General features: G+C 40.9%; 1 protein-coding gene across 1 annotated transcript in view; it reads right to left on the reverse strand.

The window, feature by feature from the left end:
- The window catches only part of il1rapl2 (interleukin 1 receptor accessory protein-like 2), a 676009-nt gene extending 648987 nt beyond the window's left edge, over positions 1-27022 (reverse strand). Inside the window, exon 1 of the mRNA XM_072269776.1 lies at positions 26736-27022. Coding sequence (XP_072125877.1) covers positions 26736-27022 — 287 coding nt within the window. The remainder of the gene's footprint in view (positions 1-26735) is intronic.
- Positions 27023-27636: the final 614 nt, after the last annotated feature.

Raw genomic sequence — 27636 nt, forward strand, 5'->3', positions numbered from 1 at the left:
GTAAGATTAATAATTTTTCTCACTGTTGTAGAAGTAGAAAAAAGGAAAATGAAATGAAACAAGTAAATGCAGTGATTGAAGATGACCGTGAGGAATTTTATGTAGATGTGCTTTATGAAAATGCTGACATGGAGAGTATAAAAGCAGTAGCTGCGGTTTCTGAGACGACCAAACAGGAGGCAATTGATGATATGAAAAAAACGATGGGAGGAGGAGGTTACTTCAATGCAAGCGATGATGAGAGAGACACAGAGAGAATATGAGATTCAATCTAATCACTGGCTAGAGCAAGAACGCTCACAGTGGGCACAGAATAAGGAAGAAGTGAAAGCTCGTGAAGGAATTAAGAAGTTGTATTGAAATGATGAAGTCTCAGCATAAAAAAGAGATTGCACAGTAAATGAATGAATTAGATGAAGAAAAGAAGATTCGTATTTCATTATAAATGGAAGTGGAAGGATTTAGGAAAGATACAGTCCAAATAGAAGCAGGGAAGCAGATTGCTGAGGAGGATAGCGGGAACTGCTTACCTGAAATCCCAGATTCTAACCAGGAGGCATGTGAGAGTATACCAAAAAGTTTGGTTGAGATACATAAAGCTTAAAGCAGGACAGAAGAAGAAAAAGAAGAAGCTCAGGAAGAGTCATGGCTCAGATAGCGAAGAGCCAACTTCAGTTTCAGTTAGCTGATATAGATTTGTTTATTGGTTAATGTTGTTGTTTTTCTTTCTAAGGAAGATGTGATTCTTCAGAGATTCAGTTAACTGATGCAGACGAGACAGAACATGTAAGTAATAACAAGGAAACACAAGATCTGTGTGTACCACTTAGAAGGTCTACTCATGTTCGTAAACCCACAGAGAGACTGCTAGAGACTTGTTGAATTATGTATTTGCTTTGATTAACGTTGTTAATTATTTTTCTTTTTAAGGAAGATGTGGTGATATCACGTGCAATGATGTGCCAGTACATGATTGGACAGAGCACTGAGCATGCACGGGATTGCCAGAATGTTCCAGCATGTGGCTGGGTTAAGATGTGTTTGTTTATTACTGTAAATAAAAGTTCTCTAATTCTTCCAGAATATGATTCTTTACTCTTAACCCACAGTACGTTTAAACAGAAGTAACATAACAATTATCCTTCGCAACCTCATTCTCCTGCCTTATCCTCATAAGCCTTGATGCCCTTACAAATCAAGAGCTGCACTCTGGACTGTCCGTGCCAAGGAATTCCACAGATTGACCGCACCACAGCGTAATTTATCAATATTACTGTATTTTAATTTTACTGCATTCACTCTTCTCTTTTCCCTCTCCCATCAGCCAGAAGATATAAAACCCTGATATCACCTACTACAAGGCTCATGGGCAGCTTGTATCCTACTTTTATCAGACTTTTGTACGATAAGACAGAATCTTGGCCTCACAATCTACCTCATTAAGATCCTGCATTTCATCATTTCCATGCACTTCATTCTTTCAGTAGATTCTACACTTCATTCTGCATTTTTGTTGCCTCTCTCTGTGCATTGTGGCGTATCGAGTGGCAACCTTGCCTTTTCTTTAGCATTTGCCTGTTTTTTACTAGGCCAGGTTGCCATCTCAACGCACAACCCAGCAGGGATGGAAAGCGTACAAGGGGCTGGCCAGATTCACACCCAGGACCACTTGCCCAGAAGTCCAGTGCAGATGCCACTATGCTACTGGCCAACATTTTATTCTGCATTGTTTTTGTTTTTACCTTATTCTGACTCAATGCACTGTGTAATGATTTGATCTGCAAAACAAACTTCTGCTGTATCTTAGATAGATACTTTATAGATCCCAAAGAAAATTACAGTGTCACAGTAGCATTACAAGTGCTCAGATATAAATATTAGAGAGAACTAGAAAGAATAAAAAAATAAGTTATCACAAAAAGTCTAACAGGAGGGGGTCATTACTTCCCCGACTATAGGTTGACTAATATAGGGCCTAATGACTGAGGGTAAAAGTGACCTAATATACTGCTCTTTGGAGCAGTGCAGTTGTCTTAGCCTATTACTGAAAGTGTTCCTCTGTAATATTTGACTAAGCGAAGTGGTGTGGATCTGCCACCAGATATGCTCCTCTCAGTAACTTTGTGTGTGGGGGTAGAGGGACAAGCCTTCGTCTTTCTTCTGGAGTCAGTATTGAATTTTACTTGCTTTCTATGCCCTTATTAGATTTGGCCACTTCTGCCGTACATCATCCAACTGTGGGTAATTTTGTAATGGAGTCATAGAGTAACACACTTCTACTTTTGGACTCCCTGACCCGGGAGAAAATTCTATGACTATCCACGTTATGAGTACTCCTCAATGATTTTATGAACTTCCCTGAGGTCACCTCTACATCATGAGTAAAGCTCTTGCATGGCCAACCTCTCCCTAGTCCTCTATTCCAGATAATATCCTTGTAAATCTCTTCTGCACCCTCTCCAATTTAACAATATTTTTCCTATCACAGGGTAACCAACACAGTACCATGTGATCTCATTAATGACTCATATAAATGCAACATAATGTTCCTACTCCAAAACCCAGTGCCATGGCAGATGAAAGCCAACATGCTTTCTTCACCACTCAGTGTACTTGTGTGACCACGTTCGGTGAACTGAGTACTTGTACTCTCAGGTTCCTCAATTCTACAACACTTGTCAGTTCCCTGCCAGTCACTGTATAGATCTTATCCTGGTTTGAATGTCTACAATGAATATTATTTCCACCAGCACAGCCTGAAATAGTGGGTATATCCAAGAACTGACTATTTTATAGACAGTAATAATCATATTTTAATTTGAATTTATTCACTGTCTTGTAAATATTTGATGTTCATATTTTGTATAATTTTGTGTCAATGAACTTTTGTAGTTTAGTTAAAAAAAAATGCCACAGAATTCCTCAGCTTTGATGGTCCTTTCTATTCCCCAATTTCAAAAATTTTGTTCAGTTTCTCCCTAATAGCCCATTAACCCTCGGAGTGGTTGTCCCAACAATGGAACTTCACACCAGCCTTGGCCTCACCTATTCAGATGTGTACGTTTTGTCCTGTCAAACTATTCACCACAGTCTCTCCAACTTTTATCATGTCTTCTCTCTTTAGCAGTTCTGAGGAAGAAACTTTGACCTGGGATATTCACTCTGCCTCCGTCTTCACAGATGTTGGCTGACCTGCTGAGAGTTGCCACAATGAGACCACACTCAGATTGAAGGAGCAACGGTTCATATTCCAGCTGGGTAGCCTCCAACCTAATGCCATGAACACTGACTTCTCTAACTTCCAGTAATTTCTCCCCTCTCCCCACTTCTCTCTTTTTCCATTCAGATTCACCTCTCACCCCTCCTCTTGTCCTCATTTGCCCACCACCTCTCTCTAGAGCCTTTTCTCCCATGGTGTACTCTGCTGTCCTATCAGATGCCTTCTTCTTCAGCCCTTTACCTCTTCCACCTATCATCTCCCAATTTCTTACTTCATCTCCCCTTCCACCAATCACCAAGTTTCCCCTCACCTTGTGGCTTGTACTCCTTCCCTTCTCCCCACTTCATACTCCGACTCTCCCTCCTTTCTCTGCAGTCTTGATGAAGGGTCTTGGCCTGAAGTGCTGACTGTTTATTTCCCTCCATAAATGACTGCTGCTGAATTCCTGCAGCATCTTATGTGTGTTGCTTGAGAGTTTCCATGTTTCCTGGATCACTGCAGTTCTTGTTTGATTTTCATTTCCTTTTTCAAAGAGCTAACATGGTTTTGCAGCACTAAGTGATCTCTTCCTGTGCTGTACGTTTTCAAGATTCCATGATTCAATTTAAAACCTTTTGATTGATAAGGATGTAGTTAGGACAACTATTAAACAATAGGGAACATCAAACCCGAATTGACACTGAGGTGAAAGAAAACCAATAAAATCATTCAGATCACACCTTCACAATACTTGCAGAGACAAAGATCAATATCATAGCCACAGTTAACAGTTGCATCATTATCAAACTTAACACCTACGAGCAATCATTAGATCCTGGAATAAATGATTAATGGGGAATCATTTGGCAGTTTCAAGGGGTGATTGAAATCATGGTTAATCCTGGTCTTCAGAAGTGACTTGGAAAGTCAGATGAGAAAAAATAAACATGAGACGACGGGGAGAGAGTGGAACAAGGTGGTTGACTCAATAGTGCTGAATGTCTTCCAACTGTGCTGTAGCAATCATGGCGTAAAGCGGCAGAAAATCCAACTGTGAAAACCCCGAAGTTTCTAATAGATACCAGCTTCAAGTACGTTCCAACACTAAACTCTGTATGAATAACTTTCTTTACAGTGTATTGAAACGTGACAGGGTTTTCAGAATATTGTGTAGGACTTGTGTGGGGCGGTACGGTAGCGCAGCAGATAGTGTGATACTTCATGGTGCCAACGATTACCGATCGAGGCTCAATTCCCATTGCTCTCTGTAAGGAGTTTGTACGTTCTCCCTGTGACCATGTGGGTTTCCTCTGGGTGCTCCAGTTTCCTCTCACAGCCCAAACACATGTAGGTTGTGGTTAGTAAATTGTGATCGTGCTATGTCAGCATCGGAAGGGGGACGAATGGACAAGGGAATTGTGTAGGGAGCGATCCCTGCGGAATGCAGCTTATATTCCTTCTGGGTAGCCTCCAACCTGATGGCATGAACATCGACTTCTCTAACTTCCGCTAGGGCCCCACCTCCCCCTCATACCCTATCTGTTACTTATTTTTATGCACACATTCTTTCTCTCACTCTCCTTTTTCTCCCTCTGTCCCTCTGAATATACCTCTTGCCCATCCTCTGGGTCCCCCCCCCCTTGTCTTTCTTCCCGGACCTCCTGTCCCATGATCCTCTCGTATTCCCTTTTGCCTATCACCTGTCCAGCTCTTGGCTCTATCCCTCCCCCTCCTGTCTTCTCCTATCATTTTGGATCTCCCCCTCCCCCTCCAACTTTCAAATCCCTTACTCACTCTTCCTTCAGTTAGTCCTGACGAAGGGTCTCGGCCTGAAACGTCGACTGCACCTCTTCCTACAGATGCTGCTTGGCCTGCTGCATTCACCAGCAACTTTGATGTGTGTTGCTTGAATTTCCAGCATCTGCAGAATTCCTGTTGTGAGCATTTTTATTACATATATTTGCTCTTTCTCATACCTTCCTGACATGCAGACTCTACTGTGCTGAACCAATAGTTGTGTACACTGTCCAACACTAGGCCCTTCCTCTTTGTCTTCTTAGGTTTCAGGTTGACTTGCTTCCATTTCAGTTCAGTGGGTTCTGGGGAGGTGGATGAGGTCATCCTGGGAGCCATGGACTCATCCACATATGGGGTAGAAAGTAACTGATGGCTGGGCAAGACCAGAAGACCATAAGACATAACAACAGAATTAGTCCACTTGACCCATCCAGCCTGCTCTGACATTTGACTATTATCCCTCTCAAACCCATTCTCCTGTCTTCTCCCTATAACTTTTGATACCCTTACTAATCAAGAAGCTAATAAACTCCATTTTAAATATGTCCAATGACTTGGAAATGAATTCCACAGATTCACCACACTCTGGCCAAAAGAAATTCTCCTTCATTTCTGTTCTAAAAGGACATCCTTGCCTTGTGAAGCTGTGTTTTCAGATCCTAGACTCTCCCAAAGTTGAAAGCATCCACACCATGTCCACTCTATCTAGGTCTTTCAATATTCGACAATTTTCTGTAAAGTGCCCTCCTTCATTCTTCTAAACTCCAGCGAGTACTGTACATGCCCAGAGCCATTAAACACCCTTCGTATACTAATAATCTTTTCATTTTCAGGATCATTCTCGTGAACCTCTCTGGAACCTCTCCAATGCCAGCACATTGTTTCTTATTTAGATAATGGGCCCATTACTACTCATAATACTGCACATGCAGTTTCACCAATGCCTTATAAAGCTTCAGCATTACATTGAGAGAAAATCTGCAGATGCTGGAAACCCAAGCAATACACACAAAATGCTGGAGGAACTCAGCAGGCCAGACATCATCTATAGAAAAGAGTAAACAGTCAATGTTTTGGCCCACGACCCTTCATGAGGACAGGCAAAAAGGATGAAAAGTTGCAGCAAGAAGGAGGGGTGGGGAGGAACAAGTACAAGGTAGTAGGTGATAGGTGAAACTGGGAGGGGGAGGGGCGCAGGAAAGACCGCTACCAAGTCCCTCCCCCTACGTTCCACTTTCCTCAGGGATCACTCGCTATGCTACTTCCTTGGCTGATCATCCCTCCCCACTGATCTCCCTCCAGGTACTTATCCTTGTAATTGCAACAAGTGCCATACTTGGCCCTGTATCTCCTCTCACACTACCATTTAGGGCTCCAAACAGGTGAGCTGACACTTCACCTGTGAGTCTGTTGGGGTCAGCTACTGTATCCAATGCTCCTGGTGTGGCCTTATTATATCAATAAGACCCATCGTAGATTCGGAGACTGCTTTGCCAACCACCTATGCTCCATCCGCCAAAAAAGCAGGATCTCCCGGTGGCCACCCATTTCAATTCAACTTCCCATTCCGACATGTCAGTTCATGGTCTCCTCTACTGCAGCGATGAGACCACACTCAAATTGGAGGAGCCAAACCTTATATTCTGTCTGAGTAGCCTCCAACCTGATGGCATGGATATCAATTTCTCGAACTTCTGGCAATTACCCCACCCCATCATTTCAATTCCCATTTCCCTCTCTCTTCTTATCTCCTAACATGCCCAACACCTTCCTCTAGTGCTCCTCCTCCTTCCCTTTCTTCCCTTGTCTTCTACCCACTCCTATCAGATATTCCCTTCTCCTACCCTTTATCTTTCACCAAAAAAATTCCTAGCTCTTTACTTCACACCTCTCCCTTCCCAGTTTCACTTACCACCTGCAATCTTGTACTTCTTCCTCCCCTCCACCCATCGCTGTGATTGTGGATGATCAGCCATGATCACAGTGAATGGTGGTGCTGGCTTGACGGGCCAAATGGCCTATTGTCTATTGTCATGCTTCACTTTCTCATCTATTCTTCCTGTCCTGGTGAAGGGTCTCGGTTCGAAATGTCGACTGTTTACTCTTTTCCATAGATATTGCCTGGCCTGCTTAGATCCTCCAGCATTTTGTGCGTGTTGGCTCAGCATTACATTACTTCCTTCCTTACCTCTGACTCAAACTGAAAGTTAACCTTTAGGCAATCCTGCATGAGGACTCCTAAATCTCTTTGTAGCTCTAATTTCTGAACTTTTCATCATTTAGAAAAATAGTCTGCTTTTTATTCCTTCTACCAAAGTGCATGACCGCACACTCCCTTACACTGTTTTCCATCTGTCACATTTTTCCCCTTTCTCCTAGTTAGACCATAAGACAAAGGAGCAGAAGTTGGCCATTCAGCCAATCGAGTCTGCTCCGCCATTTTATCATGAGCTGATCCATTCTCCCATTTAGTCCCACTCCCCCGCTTTTTCATCATAACCTAAGATGCCCTGGCTACTCAGATACCTATCAATCTCTGCCTTAAATACACCCAATGACTTGGCCTCCACTGCTGCCTGTGGTAACAAATTCCATAGATTCACCACCCTCTGGCTAAAAAAATTTCTTCGCATTTCTGTTCTGAATGGGCGCCCTTCAATTTATCTAAGTTCTTCTGCAGTCTCCCTACTTCCTCAGCATTACCTGCCCCTCCATTTATCTTCTGTAAAGATGGCAAAAAAGCTATCAATTCCTTTTGAAAGAAAAGCTAAGTTTCATGAAAGGTAGTTTTGGAAGTGTTTCATTCCTTCTACTGTTCAGTCAGAGCCTTTAAGTGATCCCAATGCATGAACTCTCAATCCTCAACAACATCCTGAATACTCCTTCGGTACTTTATGTAGCCATGTTGATATTCTTCGCAGTTCAGAGTAAATTCATTATCAAAGTACGTGTATATCACCATTTACTACACTGAGATTCATTTTCATGTGTGTATTCAACATAAGACCATAAGACATAGAAGCAGAATTAGGCCATCTGGCCATCAAGTCTGCTCCGCCATTCAATCATGACTGATCCCTTTCTTTTGTCTCCTCCCCAACCCCGGTTCTCAACCTTCTCCCTGTAATCTTTGATGCCATGTCCAATCAAGAACCTATCAATCTCTGCCTGAAACATACCCAACGATCTGGCCTCCACACATGACCTCCACATCTGCATGTGACAACAAATTCCACAAATTCACCATCTTTCGGCTAAAGAAATTTCTCTGCATCTCTGTTTTGAAAGAGCGGTCCTCTATCCCGAGTCTGTTCCCTCTTGTCCTAGACTCTCCCACCATGAGAAACATCCTACCCACATATACTCTGTCTAGGCCTTTCAACATTCAAAAGGTTTCAATGAGATCCCCCCTCATCCTTCTGAATTCCAGTGAGTACAGACCCAGAGCCATCAAATGTTGCTCGTATAATAACCCTTTCATTCCTGGAGTCATCCTTGTGAACCTTCTCTGGACCCTGTTCATTGCCAGCACATCTTTTCCTAAGATGAGGGGCCCAAAACTGTTCACAATAATCAATGTGAGGCCTCACCAGTGCCTTATAAAACCTCAGCATCACATCCTTGCTCTTGTATTTTAAACCTCCTGAAATGAATGCTAATATGGCATTTGCCTTCCTCACCACTGACTCAACCTGCAAGTTAACCTTCAGAGTGCTCTGCACAAGGACTCCTATGTCCCTCTGCATCTCAGATTCCTGGATTTTCTCCCCATTAAGAAAATTGTCGGCACATTTATTTCTACTACCCAAGTGCGTGACCATGCATTTTCCAACATTGTATTTCATTTGCCATTTTCTTGCCCATTCTCCCAATCTGTCTAAGTCCATCTGTCCTACCTGTTTCCTCAACACTACCTACCCCTCCACCAATCTTTGTATCATCTGCAAACTTGGCAACAAAGCCATCTATTCCATCATCTAAATCAATTATATACAGCATAAAAAGAAGTGGTCCCAACACTGACCCCTGCAGAACACCACTAGTTGCTGGCAGCCAACCAGAAAAGGATCCTTTTATTCCCACTCACTGCCTCCTACCAATCAGCCAATGCACTAACCAAGCCAGTAACTTTCCTGTAAAGCCATGGTCTCTTAACCTGGTAAGCAGTCTCATGTGTGACACCTTGTCAAAGGCCTTCTGAAAGTCCAAATATACAACATCCACTACATCCCCTTTATCTATACCACTTGTAATCTCCTCAAAGAATTCCAACAGGTTCATCAGGCAGGATTTTCCCTGAAGGAAACCATGCTGACTTTGTCCTATCTTGTCCTGTGTCATCGGGTACTCCATCACCTCATCCTTAACAATTGACTCTAACATCTTCCCAACCACTGAGGTCAGGCTAAATCTTCTATAATTTCCTTTCTGCTGCCATCCTCCTTTCATAAAGAGTGGAGTGACACTTGCAATTTTCCAGACCCCTGGCACCATGCCAGATTCCAATGATTTTTGAAAGATCATTTCTAATGCCACCAGAACCCTTGGATGCAGTTCATTTGATCCGGGTGACTTATGTACGTTTAGCTCTTTCAGCTTTTTGAGCACCTTCTCTCCTGTAATAGTAACTGCATCCACTTTTCTTCCTTCACACACTACAACATCCAGCATACTGCTAGTGTCTTCCACAGTGAAAACTGATGCAAAATATAGAAAGAAATACTATAGAATCAATTAAAAACTATACACAAAGACTGATGGGAGGGCTGTTCCTGTGATCAACTGGACTGTATCCTTTACTATCTGCAGGCATCTCTATTCTTGGGCATTGGTGCTTCCATATCAGGATACTTTCAGGTCAAGTCAAGTCAAGTCAAGTCAAGTCAAGTCAAGTCAAGTCAAATTTATTGTAATTTAACTAATTACGTATTTAACCATATAACATATATAGAAATTCAAAAACTTTTTTTCGAACCATGGTGCTAATCACAGTACTACACATAACACACATAACACATAATAACTTATGAAGGTAAGGATAAAATCTACAGATAAATCACACATAAATAAACTTAAGGTTCATCAATTTTAAATATTGTAAAGTACAGAACAGATTACCAGTGACACTTCGAATAAAATGCGGTCGGGAATTCAGAAGCCGAATTGTCTGGGAAAGAATCTCTTTCTCTCATTCTGACTGTTCTTATTTTTATGCATTGGAGTCTCCTGCCTGATGGTAGAAAGTCAAAGAGGATGCTGGATGGATGGGTGGAATCCTCAATAATACTAAGAGCCCTGCATATGTAGCGCTTCTGATAAATGTCCCTGATGGATGGTAGAGAGACCCCTATGATCCTCTCAGTATTCTCACAGTCCTTTGTAGGAACTTCTGGTCTGAAGTTCACTGTGTATCTATAGAAGTTTGTCAAAGTTCTATAGATGCAGAGTGGAGAGTATCTAATGGGTTACAACCATGGAGAATATCTGATTGGTTACCTCATGGAGAGTATCTGATCGGTTACATCATGGAGAGTATCTGATTGGTTGCATCATGGAGAGTGTCTGATGGGTTACATCATGGAGAGTGTTTGGTTGGTTGCATCATGGAGAGTATCTGATTGGTTGCATCATGGAGAGTATCTGATTGGTTGCATCATGGAGAGTGTCTGATGGGTTACATCATGGAGAGTGTTTGGTTGGTTGCATCATGGAGAGTATCTGATTGGTTGCATCATGGAGAGTATCTGATTGGTTGCATCATGGAGAGAATGCTGACTAGTTACACAATGGAGAGCATCTGATTGGTTGCATGCTGCATCACGGCCTGTCATGGAAACAGCAATGTCCAAGAATGGAAAAGCCTACCAAATTAGTTTTTCCCTTCCATTCACATTCACAGTATCAGTCATTGATAACTTGATGGCCACTTTTCAAAATAGCTCTGACCATAATGGATCATTTGACTGATTAGCTTTCTATGTCTCTGTGTGATATTATCGTTTTGATCAATACTGGATGACAAAAACACAATAAATTTTCATGCTGAACCCTAACTGAGTATATACAATTCAATTAAGCCCTTCTGATGATAATGAACCATTGAATGAATTCCTTGGCAGCCACAAAAGTCAGCAAGACCTCTCAAGGTCAGTCATTAAGTACCACCTAACATTCCGTTCCGAAGGCTGTCCGTTAATAATCATCCATGAAAGGCTCTCCCTCTTCTCTTTATACTTCAGGGAAAAAGAAATAATTTCAAGCTTGATCAATCTCTTCAATTTAGGGGAAGCAGCAAAATATGACACACCACTGTCAAATCTGATTCAGACCACCAGAGTGGAAATATCTTTTCCTGTTTTTAACTCTGCTATGCTTTTGCTTTAAGTCTCTGGAGCAGGTAAGAAATTCTAGTAGTTACTCACTCTGAAACAAGTATTCCCTGGTGGTGTGTAAATGCTAACTAAGCATTTTCTCCCCATCTCACTGGATGAAAGGAACAATTTTGTTTGCTCAACACCCTCTATTCTTCAGACACTAGAGAAAAGCATGGCCATAATATAAATCTTCACTCACACTGTGACAAGCCTTTCCATCACAAATACAACATCATTTGACAATGTAAAATGAACCATGAATTGTCTTGCTCTTCCCAAAGCAGTCCCAGCCAGCATTCTCAAAGAAGCAATCAGTTTGTTAACCTAATATTATGTCCTGCAAATTCAACAGAGGGTCTTTCAGCCCTTCCTGTCTACTCTCCCATTCACTGGGATCATTGATGATCTTTTATCTCAGCTCCAGCTTTTTGGCCTTATCTCACACCCCTTGATCCTTCTCCAGTCTCCAAGAAACCTATTGAGCATAAGAAATAGGAGCAGGAGTAGGCCATGAGGCCCAACAAGCCTGCTCCACCATTCAATAAGATCATGGCCGATCCGGCCATGGACTCATCTCCACCTACCTGCCTTTTCCCCATAACCCTCAATTCCCCTACTATGCAATAATCTATCCAACCTTGCCTTAAATATATTTACCGAGGTAGCCTCCACTGCTTTATTGGGCAGAGATTTCCACAGATTCACCACCCTTTAGGAAAAGCAGTTCCTCCTCATCCCCATCCTAAATCTACTCTCCCGAATCTTGAGACTATGTCCCCTAGTTCTAGTCTCACATATCAGTGGAAACAACTTCCCTGCCTCTTTCATAATTTTATATGCTTTTATAAGATCACATGAATACATTCAACAGATGAACCTTCATAAACATATTCAGTAAAAGTTCAGAAGAATCCCTAACCTGTAGAAAATAAAATCTTGTTATCTCTGTCTTTGAATGGCCAATCCCTTATTAGGTACATCTGTTGTGATACTATAGATTCAGCTGCATGACGCCCAGTAGACCAAATTTCTCAAACTTTAGAGTTGAGGCCTTCTTTTTATGGGAGGATTTCAAAGTCCAAAGTAAATTTAACTAAACTTATGAGGAAATGTTTGAAGTTCAACGTTCACAGGAAATGTTATTATCAAAATACATATATGTCACCATATACTACCCTGAAATTCATTTTCTTGAGGACATTCACTTTAAATATAAAGAAGTACAATGGAATCAATGAAAAAATATAAACAAAGATGGACATCAACCCGTCTGAAAAAGACGAACTGTGTAAATACAAATAATAATAAATAGATAATAAATAATATTGAGAACATGAGTTATCTATGCATTCCAGCATCCTCTGTCAGTAACAACTGCCTTGCTCTATTGAACAATGAGAAAACAGCAAGCCCACCTCTGTCTTTGACCCAACAAAGCACCTCATCATTTCCAAAGTGATTCCCCTTGAAAAGCTGCAGTTTGAATGCTCTGGTCATGTTGGACAATTCCCTGGGTAGGCCCATGATTGTGATGCCTTAAAGTATGTATGTTTAATGTCAAATCTCTCCAAAAGTCTCATGAATTATGCTGCCTGGGCCCACACAAACATTTGATAATGTGGAATTCATGCCTGGTGGCTGGAAGTGAAATTGGTACAAGAGCTCCTCTCAAAATCTCTCTCAGTGACTGTGTTAGGTGCACCTGGTTTGCTATGTATATAGAAGCTGTAAAGTACTGGAATCACTTTACCATTCCACTCTCATGAAGACAGCTTCTCGGCAAGGGGTTCTTAATATTTTTTATGCCATGGACCCCTTTGGCAATGCAGTGAACCCTATGGACTCTTTCTCAGAATAACATATTTAAATATATAAAATCAATAGATAAGATTACACAATAAACCGATTGTATTGTAATCCAGTCAACAAAATATTAAAGACAAATTTGTGACAATCAATATACCTTAATAATACTTCTTTATTAATGCATTAAATGAGAAGTAGTGGTGAGCATGTCATAAATGATATTTTGAGATATTTGTAACAACTGTAATGTGACGTGAAAATATCTGTGATATCTAGTGGTGACAAAGTCACAGGTACTGCTGATACTACTGTAATCTTTTCCCATCCAGATTCATAGCCCCTTTGGAATCTATCCATGGACCCCAAGGGAACTGCGGACCCCAGGTTAAGAACCCTTGTTCTATGCAGATGGTTTGAAACCTCAGCACTAATGCACAAACAATCAGGGCATGTTTGAGGCACAAATCCAGCATTTGCAATCATTTGGAAGTATAAAATAATCCAATTAACTTTTGTTGATTGAAGCTAAAAAAACCAAGTCAACCAAAAACACCATTAGACAACTCAAAAAGCATTTCCTAAATTTCTATTAACTGCATATCTGTATGGCTGAACCCTCTATGCAAGTTAAGTAGGTTAGTTAGAAACCAGCCATCACATTCAATCAGTGCTACTTATTCCATCTAATTTACCTTTAAGAAGATAAGAACATAAAGATTCAATGTCTGACTTGCACATCTTTTCTATGTGAAAACCATCAAGGGCATATATACAGAAAAAGGCCAGGAATACTATGAAGGACCCCACCCACCCTATTCATGGAATGTTTGTCCCACTCCCATCAGGGAGGAGGTTGATGGCAGACCCAAATGCAAGACACAGACACTAAAGTACTAGGAACAGGACAAGGTTTATCAAGAAAGCAAGGGGAGTCAAGAAGAAACGACGCTGGACATGGACACAGGTCCTGGACGAGACAAGGACACTGGGCCTGGGCTAGGACTAAGATTTGGAAAGCGGGACCAGGACAACGAATTTGGAACTAGGAGCCTGGGCAAGGACCCCGAGCCAGAGACTGGAAAGGGTCCCAGAACCTGGGTCTTGACTCAGGTTCGGACCCCGGATCCAAGGCGAGGACAAGAGGTGGCTACAGGACTGGACGTGGAACTCCTGCACAGGACAAGGCACGTGGACGGGACGAGAACACAAAGCCTTGACTTGGACAGGACGAGGTTCTTGGACTGGACGAGGTACCTGGACATGGCTTGGACTGGACGAGGGAACTCCAGCACAGAGCGAGAGAACTCCAGCACCGGGCTGGACGTGGCTCTTGGACTAGGTTTTGCTCGGCTCTTGGATGCGGCTTGGTTAGGCCCTTGGGTACGGAGCCAGGACTCCTCCTTGGAGCGCAGGGCCAGGATCCTTTCTAAGACACTGGGCCGGAATACTTTCGCAGGGCTGGGACCCTTTCTTGGATGCAGGGCTGGGATGCTTTCTAGGATGCAGGGCCAAGATGACTGCCGAGGTAAACTGCCAAGGTAACTGTCGGGGGTTTGGATGGGGACAATCCAGCACAGGACGAGAACACAAAGCCTTGACTTGGACAGGACTGGAACACGATGCCTGGAACTAGGAACACAGAACACAGAGCTGGGACCCCTCCTTGGGAACAGGACTTAGGGCTAGGGTTTTAGACAGAGTCAGGACCCATCCTTGGGAACAGGACCTAGCACCGGGACTCTACTTTGACACAGACACTAAATATGGGGACACAAAGAGATAGTTCCAAACTCAACGATAGATAGTTCCTTATCTTGGTGTGGCAAGGCTCCACTCTCACTCTGGCAGTTGAACTTGACAGGAATGCAGGCGAGGCTTCAGAAGGAAGGGGAAGGGAACAGTCCAGCCCAAAACAAGAATCAGGTGCCTCAATTAAGGCACCTAATAGACCAAGAGAAAACTGGAAAACCTGGAATAAGGAATCGACGGACCGGAATGCGGACTTCACAGACCGGACCATGACAACACCAGAACCAGCAGGCTCAAAAATAGTTACTTTCTCCAAGCAGTAAGGCCGAACAACTCCTCCTCCCATTAACTCACCTCTCCACACCCTCCACCACCACTACTTTATCATATCCTGTCAGACGTCTTATGTACAGACACTCTTGTGCCTAGCGTCACTTTATGGACATACAATCAATGTATATAAGTTATCTCATGTATTTATATTTATTGTGTTTTCTTATTATGTTCTTTATCTTATTGAGGTTTTTTGTGCTGCATCAGATCTAGAGTAACAATTATTTTGTTCTTTGACCAGCGACCAATCTGGACATCAGAAGGTTTGAGAGGAGGGAATTTCAAACAGGTCCATTACCCAAGTAGAAAAGGTAGCAACGGGTTGCAAGAGCTTTTATCAGTGACCGACCAGCATTTGGGATTAATTAGCAAGAGCAAATTAAAAGAATGCAGGGGCAAGCGCAGTGACCATCGTCTGAGTGGACAGAGTCAGAGTGGTGATTGAGGCTTTAGCTCTTCGAAATTGCAACGAACAGAGGCTTCAGTCAGAGAAAGCAAAGGAAAGAAAAGCTCAAGGGTAAGTTTTCTTTTCCTTCCCTTCTCTATATCTGCTCAGCTAGGACAGTAGAGATGTCAGGCGGAATAGTAGAATGCTCCTCTTGTGGGATTTGGGAAGGCAGGGAGACCTCCAGTGTCCTTGACGACTACAACTGTGAGAAGTATATCCAGCTGCAGCTTCTACCAATGTGTGTTAAGGAGTTGGAACTGGAGTTGGATGAACTCTGGATCATTCAGGAGGCTGAGAAGGTGACAGATAGGACATATAGAGAGGTAGTTACACCCATTGTGCTGGGTGATAGTCAATAATGGGAAAGGGGTTAAAGAGCCAGTGCAGAGTACCCCTGTAGCCATCCCCTTCAACATCAGGGGATATCACTTTGGATACTATTGGGGGTGATGGCCTAACAGAGAAAAATCTCAGTGATCGGCTCTCTGGCACTGAGTCTGCCTCTGCGAATCAGTAGGAAAGTGGGGAGAAGAGGGACGCTGTAGTGACAGGGAACTCATTAGTTAGGGGAACAGACTAGAGGTTCGGTAGGCAAGAATGAGATTCCCGAATGGTATGTTGCCTCCTGGATGCCAGGGTCCAGGATATCTCAGGTCGTGTCTTCAGTGGGAGGGTTAATAGCTAGAGGTTGTGGTTCATGTAGGTACCGATGACATGGGTAGAACGATGATAAGTTTCTGCATAGGGATTTCAGGGAGTTAGGTGGTAAGTTCAAGGGCAGGACCTCCAGGGTTGTGATCTTAGGATTGTTACCTGTTCCACATGCTAGTGAAGCCAGAATTAGGAAATTTATACAGTTTAATTTGTGGCTAGGGAGTTGGTGTAGGAGGGAGGGCATAAGATTTTTGGATCATTGGGCTCTCTGGCAGGGAAGATGTGAACTGTACAGAAGAGGCCTGAACTGCAGTAATATCCTAGCAGGAAGGTTTGTTAATGCCACACAGTGGGGTTGAAACTAGAGTTACAGGGGGATAGGAATTGGAGTGTCAGAACAGTTAGTGGAGAGGTTGTGGAACTAGATGTCAGTAAGGCCTCAGACGAAGTTAGGAAACAAAAGGTTGAGCACGGTGCGATTGGTGTCCTAAACTAGGTATATTTCAATGCACAAAGTATCGTAGGAAAAGCTGATGACAGTGCTGAAGATGAGGTAGCTGGTTTGCAAATGGAGGCAACGTGTAGTGAAGAGAACTTGTTACTAGTGCAAAATTGCAGTTAACGGAATGAATTGCAATGTAAAAGGTGGACAAAATTGATAACGGTGAATATAGGACCAATGATTCTGGATTTGGTGTTGTGCAATGATCCGGAATTGATTGGAGATCTTAAAGTAAAAGCACCCTCAGGGTAAGGTGATCATAATTTGAAAAAATTCACCCTGAAATATGAGAAGGAGAGACTAAAGTCAGATGCATCAGTATTACCGTGGCATAAAGGGAATTACAGAGGCATGAGAGGGGAATTGGCCAGAATGATTGGAAAAGAACACTGCCAGAGATGATGGCAGAACAGCAATGATTGAAATTTCAGGAAACAATTGGAAGACACAAAACATACACATCCGAAAGAGAAAGAAGTATTCTAAAGGAATGATGATACAACCATGGTGAACAAGAGAAATGAAAGTCAACATACCCTACTTTACGTTTTGGATATACTACATTAAAATCATGAAGACTGTCCGGTTTGGGTTTCTTCATAAGTTAATTCTGTTAATAAATTTTCTATTATTTCTCTTCTTGGTTGTTCAATTCCTCTATCCTTAAGTAATTTAACTGATAATTTTGTAGTTAAACATTCTTTGAGGATTTGGTTACAATTTAGAAAATTCTTTGGGTTATTTGGTTTTTCACTTTCTAGTCCCATTTTTTCTAATTTTTTTTAAACCTTCTTTTTAAAGAGTGGAATAGACTGGTATTAAATGTTTTCAGGATCTGTTTGTTGGAGATAGATAGTTGATCAAATGAGGAAAGACTATTAAATATAATCTTCATAAAGCTCACTTTTTTAGATACTTACAAATTAGAGACTTCTGGCGTTCTCAACTTTATACATTTCCTAAATGTCCAGATAAGAATTTAATTGATACTATTTTTTACTTTGAAACCTTTTCATAATGGATCTACATCTAATATTTATAATATGTTGTTGGCATTGAGAAACTTTCTGTTAGACAAAATTAAAAACCTCTGGGAACATGACCTACAGATTTCAACTGATGAGGATTCTTGGAATGAAATTTTTAAACTTGATCACACCTCTGTTATGTGCGCGTTGCTCTCTTTTACAATTTAAAGTGATTCATAGAGTCTATATGACTAAAGATAAGCTCTCTCGTTTTTACTCAGATTTTTCTCCATACTGTAATAGGTGTAATGTTGAAGAGGCCTCTGTAATTCATATGTTTTGATCCTGCCCATGGCTTGATAAATTTTGGAAAGAAGTATTTCAAACTTTCTCGGAGCTTTCTAAAATAAACTTTAAACCCAACCTTCTGGCCCCTTATCTTAGAAAAGATGTGCTGAAACTGCAGAATGCTCGAAGGAGGTTCACAAAAATGATTCCAGGATTGAATGGGTTGTCGTATGAAGTGCGTTTGATGATTCTGGGCTTGTATTCACTAGAATTCAGAAGAATGAGGGGTGACGTCATTGAAACCCGTCGAATGGTGAAAGGCCTCGATAGGGTGGATGTTGAGAGGATGTTTCCTGTGGTGGGAGAGTCTAAGACTAGAGGACACAGCCTCAGAATAGCTGGGCATCATTTTAGATCAGAGATGAGGAGGAATTTCTTCAGCCAGAGAGTGATGAATCTGTGGAGTTCATTGCCACAGTCAGCTGTGGAGGACATTTCTTTATGTATATATGAGGCAGAGGTTGATCGATTTTTGATTGGTCAGGGCATGAAGGGATATGGGGAGAAGGCAAGAGATTGGGGCTGACAAGAAAATTGTATGAGCCGTGATGAAACGGTGGAGCAGACTCAATGGGCCAAATGGCCTAATTCTGCTCTTATATCTTATGGTTCTCCTTTACACTTGTGTACTGGAAATGACATTAAATAATCTTGAATCCAGAATTCTAATTGTTTTACTTATTTAAGACTTCATGAAGAATTTTTAGCAAGGAAACACACCATTTGGCTCAAGTATTTAATTTTTTATGTTCAAAGTTCTGGCAGATTGCATCTTTAGGTAATCATTACTTGAACATCACTGTTACTTTTGTAGTATTTATAGTTTTAAATTGGAACTGATGGGCTTCATGATTCTGGCACATGAAAGGTGTGGAACCCTTCAACACAGTTGTGTCATCTTTTCATAGGTAACCTCCTGTTCACTGATTTGATCTAGTTGGCCTAAATCTTATATTCATCCTTAAATGAATGTAATAAATGAGAAAATGAGTAATAAATGCAGTTCTCATTTCACTGATTTCAATGCAACCAAGGTACCATAAAATGGAACATTATCAAACAATTAGTGCATCCAACCAAGGATAAATTTCAACTCATGGGATACTTGTATACTTAATGTGTAATAATGTTATCGACCTGTGTTTGGTTGGTTTAGCTCGGACTCCTAGCTTTTGCAGATTTCCTTCTTTTTTGACATAGATACTCTGCAATATTATAATTATTATTACTACTCCTGCCAGAAAAAAAAGTATATCGATGAGTTCAGAAGGTGAACAAAATTGCTTATTCTACACCGAAAAAAAGGCACTAAGAAATCACTATTAGTCACAGAGCAAAATAGTAGATACAAGTCCATTGGTCTAACAAGTCCATACAGACAACAGTGTGCACTCAACTAGTCCCAATTTCCTACATTAGACTCATGTCCTTCCAGGCTCTTCCACACCATGTACCTATCCACGTACTTCTTAAATAATGCCATTTAATAGCTTAATATATAATGATTAACAGGTTTTAATACATTGAACATTCTGAAAGAAGATGAATATAGGACAACTTATTTGTTAAGAATGTGTAGTTAGAGATATTTCAGAATTTTGAATGCTGCCTCACATGATTACGTTATAATGGCCCTTTGCTGTCTTATTTCAAACTACAGCTTCCCTAAATATGGTACAAGTTGACTGATCAAAGTTACTGCAGTACGAAAGCTCAAAGTAAATTTATTATCAAAGTATATATATGTCATCTCATTAAATTTCTTGCTGGCATTCACAGCAAATACAAACAAACACAATAGAAATAATGAAAGAACATCCATAACAAGACAGACAAACAACCAATGTGCAAAAGACAACAAGCAGTGAGAATTCAGAGCTATGCAAAAGTCTTGGGTACATGTACTGTATACAGCTGAAGAGCGTCAGACTTTTGCACAGTACGGCTGCCACAAAATCTAATGAAATATGCCATCTAGGCATATTCAAACATACTTAAGTGTTCACATTAAGCGGTCAACAAAAAGAAATCTTTCCACCAGCCTATCCCCTGCTCTAACCAGACTAAAACTGACCCAAGACAAAGCATGAATATGTAACCATACTCTTCATTTCCACTTCGCCCCAACCCACGTGACAAATTACCCATAGTAAACATGCAACACCAAATACAACACAGACAGACAGAAAGAAATACTTGGCTCCTACAAATACTTCAGCCTGCTAATATAAAGTTCTCTTTCAATAACAGAGAATATTTGAGATGCCAACTTCTTAAGAAGTTTGTTAAGAGACTTAAACTCTTTACCACCACAGAGCACATCTACATGGAGCACTGTGAAAGGAAAGCATCATCAAGGACTTACAACATCCAGGCTATGATCTCTTCTTGGTTGTGTTATCGGTAAGGAGGTACAGGAGCCACTGGACCCACACCAGCAGGTTCAGAAAGAGTTGATATCTCTCAGCTATCAGGCTCTTGCACCAGAGGGGATAACTTTACTCAATTTCACTTACCCCGACACTGAACCTTTTTCACAAACGATGGACTTCATTTCAAGAGCTCTTCATCTCATGTACTCGATATTTATTGCTTATTTATTCATTATTATTATTCTTTTTCTTTTTTATACAGTACTGTGCAAAAGTTGTAGTTATATATATAGTGCCTATGACTTTTGCACAGTACTCTGTTTGTCAACGTGGAGTGAAGGGTGAGTTTGTAAATCTGGCAGGAGCAAAAGGTGTTGGGAGTTCTGAGAGTATTCACCATGAGAGTGGTTTGAGACAGGTGACAGAGAAGGAATGCCAGGGATGGGGGTGGGTGGGGAGTGAAGTGGGTGCAGACATACCCAGCCTTTAGTCACCAGGCAAGGTCATTTGACTCCAAACAGTTGGTTTATTGATCATTACAAAATGGCTCTCTGGTGCTTCCCAGTCCCCTCCCTCTCCCCCTCACCCCTTCTCCCTTTCCCTTTTCCCAATCATGATTCCCCTTCCCACTCTCAGTCCACAATAGAGTCTGATATCAGAATCCGGTTTATTATCACTCACATTTGTCATGAAACTTGTTGTCTTTTTGTGGCAGCAGTACAGTGCAATATATAGATATATAATTAAGACTTTAAATAGTACTATATGTAAGTATAACACCCTACAAAGGATTACATTTTACATTCATCAACATGCACAAAGCACTGGAGAAATACGGCAAATCAGGGAGAAGATAAAAAAAAGTCTGGAACCATATACCACCAGTCTCAAGTAACTTTTTAATCCTACTTTGATAAAACTCTTCAATTGCCCTCTGGTATGATAAGATAGACTTCTGGCCTCACAGTGTACTCTGTTACCATCTTACACTTTATCATTTACCCGCACGGCACTCTTTCGGTAGTTTTTGCACTTTATTCTGAATCATTATTGTTGTACCTTATTCTAGCTCAGTGCTCTGTGTAATGATTTAATCTGCATGAACAGTATACAAGACAAGCTTTTCACTGTGTTGTGGTAAATGTGACAATAATAAACCAATTCCAATAATCCAGCATGCTCAGGGTTTTGAACTAACAAGAGTGTCACTGTATATTGCAGATTTGCCAGACTATTTAGTGTTGTTCATATTATCATTCCAACGCACATTTAATTCACTTTTTTAGGTGTTACACAATAGAATAATAAATGACCCTATGAAATTGGTAAGTTTCAAGGGAGTGCAAGGATAGAAGCACGATCCTGTCTCCTCTTGAGTACGGGGACAGGGGTCCCTGGTGAGCAGAAGAGGACAGTGGAAATTAGGGTTCAGTGAGTCAGAAGGGAAATGGGACCCCAGTGAATCAATAAGGAACAAGACAACTTATCCAAGATGTCCACCATCCAGGCCATGCTCTCTTCTCACTGCTGCCATTGGGAAAGAGGTACAGGAGCCTTAGTTCCCACACTACCACCTTTAGGCTCCTGAACCAGCGTGGATAACATCACTCACCTCAACTCTGAACTAATTCCAAAGCCTATGGATTTACTTCCAATGACTCTACAAATCACGTTCTCAATATAATTTATTATATTTTTCTCAGCTCAAGCTGATAAAACCTGAGGTACAGGCATAGCCAAGCACACTTATTTCTCATTTGCTAGGAACTTACAGAGTATTCTAGAGATGTTTAGTATTGTGGCTTTCTGAATATTTACATATATATTGCTGTGTAGGCCTGGCCTTCACGTGTGGCATAGTTCTTATGCCCGGTGGAGCTGTTCTCACTGACAGGAGAAGAGGCAAAGGCGGGCCACTGGCGCCTTAAAACCAGTTGCTTCGGGCAGATGGGGCTCGTTAACCATGGATGATCGTTCCTTTGGACCTGTCAGCAGTATGGAGAGGGGGTCCCACTGCATGGGCAACAGACAGATCTCCGTATCAACTCTGCCCTGGCTTGCGCCCTGGAGTACCAGAGGCACAGTACCCACGGTCAACCATGACCGACGGAGGACACACACACCGCCCCCCCCCCAATTATTTAATGTTTTTGTGTAGTGACTTTGGGATGATATCAGTTATACATATTACTATTGGGACAATGTGTACCCTTTTCATGTACCAAAGTCTTTCAATTTCTTCTCCTAATTCATCATATTTCTGTTGTTTTTTTTTTTACTTATTGATTTCTGTAACTTATCTGTATTCGGAATAGCTATAACTATTAAGTAAGTTGTTCTTGCTTCCTTATCCTGTATTATTATATCCAGGTGGTTATTATGAATTGTCCTATCTATAACAACAGATTAGTCGTAACATAATTTGTGGATTTTTGACTCTAAAACTGGACCAGGCTTACATTTATAGTAACGTATAGTTTCTTGTATGAGTTTTTATTTTAAAGCATGATTTTGGTGAATGATTGCCGCTTGATTGTGCCTGCGTAAGTAATCAGATTGAATTAAACTGCTGCAGGATCCTGAGATGCGTTCAATCGTTTGTTTTCTCTTGGCATTTTGTACATTTATCGTCTTGAATTTGTTGGTCTTTTATTATGGAGGAGAAGATGGCAGCATGACACATCGGGCGCAGCCTCTCCGGTGAATGATATCTGTATTTGTTAAGTAGGGTACCGTGCACAATCCTGATTTGATGGAGACAGACGTGAGAAGCACGGAGGAACATCTGGAGAAACTTCTGAAATGCCCGCTTCGCTGTCACTGCTACTGTGCGATCGAGAATCTCCGGAGGGGAAGGCCCCAAATCCTCGGCTTTGCCTGGTGCTTGGCGGCCGGCGCCGGGGTCGAAGCGCTCGGCAGAGATGGTGCTTGGTGCTCGGTGTCGGATGCTCCAAGTTTTCAGACAGACTCAAGAGTTGGCTGTGGTCGGGTGCTTCCAGGGTGCTGCATCGGCAAGTTTGCGGCGCTGAAGGTTCACAGCAGGGAGAGTTTTCTTCCTTCTACCGTCTGCATGAGATGATGGGGCTTTCGGGACTTTGAGACTTCTTTTTTACCGTGCCCATGGTCTGTTCTTTATCAAATTATGGTATTACTTTGCACTGTTGTAACGATATGTTATAATTATGAGGTTTTTGTCAGTTTTTTAGTCTTGGTCTGTCTTGTGTTTCTGTGATATCATACTGGAGGAACATTGTATCATTTCGTAATGCATGCATTACTAAATGACAATAAACGAGGACTGCGTGTCCTCATAATCTAATCTAATAATGTCATGTACTTTTGATAATTTCTTGTGTTAACCACCTGGTCCTTTATTGCCAGAAGGAAACCTTCTGTTTCTGGGAAGATATCTCCAACACTGAGCTAGATATTCAATGCTTCCTTATCAACATCTAGTCTTCTCAAATCAAGGGGATATCTTCCATGGAGGATCATGCTCTTCCATTGGTTATCTTTTTATTCAAATGCGACAATTTCCTTTGGTTACTTTTCCTTCTGTTGTGATTTTTTTCCCATTTTTCTAGGTTATGCTTTCATTTAAGTTTATGGTGTGTACTTCTTATCAGAATTGCATGTGCTTGCATGGAGTGCTGAATCCTGTTTTCGTTGATGAAAGTGCATCCTTAGAAATTTATCTGACTGTTGTGTACATTTTTAATGTCTGTTGTTTGTCTTCCCCCTTCTGTTCTTGGTAGAGTTAGTTTAAGTGCATTTAAGTGCACATTGTTTTCTGAAAATTGTCATTTCAATTCCTATTTGTCTTTCTAAAGTTTCCAGATTGGTTTCAGACCAAGATATTATGTCAAAAGAATACGTTAATATGGATATAAAGAATTTTTTGCCTTTGTTATATTTTTACCATTGAGTTCTGTTTGGCAGATATTCTTAAGCCTTGAAGTAAATTCTGTCAAAAGTTTTTCCCTTATCACACTCTCAATCTATTTTATTTGCTTGTTGATATCCCAGATACTCATCTGTTTAATAATCAACCATCAGTTGTATTGTATCCTGCTGCTCTGTTTTGTATTCTGTTAGTTCTATTGCACCTCTATGTTTAATATTCTACACTTACCCAGACCAAGGTTCATGTTTATATCTTTCAAAAATAGTTCTACTATTTGAATTAATTGTTTTAGCTTTACTGATGAAGGAGCATATAATTTCAAATCATTCATGGAAAGGTGTGTCAAGGTATAATTCATTTCATTTTACCCAATTTGCATCCAATTCAGTCCATTAGAGAGCAGGTTTAAAGATGGACAGAACCATAGTTGATTTAGAGAGTTGCCTTGAAAAATACCTCTGTTTATTTTGATAAAGGTGGTTGCTCTTTTTTGGTTGTTAATAGGTAGGATGATCATAGTCCACCAATGCTTCATCTATCAGATGTTGTAGGGATTTTACAAGTATTGGGTGTAGTTTATATATATTAAGAGCTTCTAATAACCCTAAGTATAGAAACATGAAAGATTCCTGCTTTTCTGCCAGGGCTTGATTTAGAATTATGGAATCTATTATTGGTTGTTTGGTACATCCTTTCATACCCTTACAGATTCTTTCTGCTCTTCTGTAAGCACATTGTGGTTATCTAAGTGAGTGGTGATGAGTTGTGAGATGCATGATGCTACAATTTTATATATAGTTTGTAAATAAGTAATAGGATGATATTTTGATGGATCACTTGTGATTTCCCTTAATGTACTTTGTTAATAGATTTACTCTGAGTTTTGAAATTTGAACTAGGATGCCTGTGTGTCAGAAAGGAACTGTGTCCCCAGTGAACCAGTAAGCAATAAGGTAATTGGAAACCCACAGAGTCTGAAAGGAACCCCAGTGAATCAAAAAGTAATAAAGAAACTGGTGAGTAAGACTGGGAACCCAGTGAGGCAGAGAACAAAGAAACTGAGAGGTCAGTGAGTCAGAGGAAAGTCAGTAAGCATCACCTGGTGAGCCAGTACTAAATCAGTGGGATTTCCGAATAGTTTCCTCTCTGTAGTTGGATATAATTAATTCTACACATTTGTACAAGGACCCAGCTTTACCTTCGTGTCGAGTTACTGCATATCATTTCAAGTAGTCCTTCCACTGAAGAACTGGATTTCAGACACCATCTGTGACATGCCCACTTCTCATTTCTACAATTGGGGAGGAGGTGCAGGGCCCTGAAGACCCACACTCTACAATTCAGGAACAACTTCTTTCCCACCATCAGATTTTTGATCAGTTCATGAATCTACATATGAACATTACCTTGTTATGTCTTTTATGGCACTTTTTGTTTCAGTTTGTAATTCATAATTATTGTATGCATTTGCACTGTCCTGCTGCCACAAAATTTTATGTCATATGCTCTCTGTGGCCACTATATTAGGTATACCTGTACACCTGTTCATTAATGCAAATATCTGTGCAGTAAATCACGTGGCAGCACTTCAATGCATAAAAGCATACAGATATGGTCAAAAACTTCAGTTGTTTTTAAGAGCAAACATTAGACTAGGAAAGAAGTGTGATCTAAGTGACTTTGACCGTAGAAAGATTGTTGGTGCCAGACAGGGTGGTTTGAGTATGTCAGAGGCTACCAATCCCCTGGCCTTTTCATGCACAACAGTCTCTAAGAGTTTACAGAGAATGGTATGAAAAACAAAAACATCCATTGAGTGGCAGCTCTGTGGGTGAAAGTGCCTTGCAGAGGAGAATGGCCAAACTGTTTCAATCTGACACGAAGGTGACAGTAACTCAAATAACCTCTCTTAACGACAGTGGTGTGCAGAAAAGCTTCTCTGAATGCACAATATGTCGACCTTCGAAATGGATAAACTACAGCAATAGAAGACTACGAACACACACTTTGTAACCAAATTATTAGGTGCAGAAGATAACCAATAAAGTGGCCACTGAGTGTATCATAATTGTATGTTTTTGCATTGTACTGCTGCCACAAACTAAACAAAACCGTTTCATATGACTTGGATAATAATTCCGATTCTGATTTAAGTCTACTCTTTACTAGTAGGGACATCTTCAAAGAAAATCACTGGATAGATCAGTGAAAGATTCTTAATATCTTCAACAAAGTATTTGTATTTATAGGCTACAAGCATGTTTCACCAAAGTCTTCTTACCTTAATACACATGTGTAAAATCCATTGTCCTGTAATTCCGCTGAATGGAACCAAATTGAATCTTCCTCTTTGCTCATTCTACGCCCAGAAAATATAATAGGTTCTTCCGAATCTCCTTGCCCGTTATTTTTGTACCACATGAGGCTGAGTCCAGAATTCTGTGCCATGCTGTAGTTAGTCCTGATGTATCCATAGAACAGTGCACATTTCACACGTACAGGCTCACCTGCCAACACCATGTATTTTTTGAGATCCACAGACCAATCGATGCAAACGTCAACTGTCATGAAAGCATAAAGATTAAAAATAATGTGTTAGTCAATTGCTTTTTTTTTTATGACTGCCTGTGCCACAGGCTACTCAATCAGAAAATATTTCTTCTTATAAAATGTAGAATTTAATCAAACTGCCTTTTTTCACTTTGTGGAATATAAATAACTTAAAAAAGAATTGCACTGGGAGTATCGCGTACAGATTGATCATCCTGTTATCAGAAGGACATTATTAAACTAGAAAGAGTTCAGAAGATTTACAAGGATGCTACCAAAACTCAAGGGGCTGAGTTTCAGATGGAGATGGTGGGCAAATTATTTCTCAAAGTGTAGGAGATTGAGGAATGAATATATTGAGGTGTATAAAATCATGAAGAGCATTGATAGCATTTTCCTCAGGGTAGTGGAATGGAAAACTAGAGGAGATGGTCCTAAGATGAGAGTGAAAAGATTTAAAAGGGTATATAAGGGGCAACTTCTTCAGGCAGAGAATGATGTGAATATGGAATGAGCTGCCAGCGGAAGCAGTTAAGGCAGGTACAAGAACAACATTGAATGTGTACATGGATAGGAGATTTTTAGAGGGATATAGTTCAAAATAGGGGCATAAGGGCAAATAGGACTGGCTG

This window comes from Mobula birostris, chromosome 10, assembly GCF_030028105.1.
Source record: "Mobula birostris isolate sMobBir1 chromosome 10, sMobBir1.hap1, whole genome shotgun sequence".
NCBI lineage: Eukaryota > Metazoa > Chordata > Chondrichthyes > Myliobatiformes > Myliobatidae > Mobula > Mobula birostris.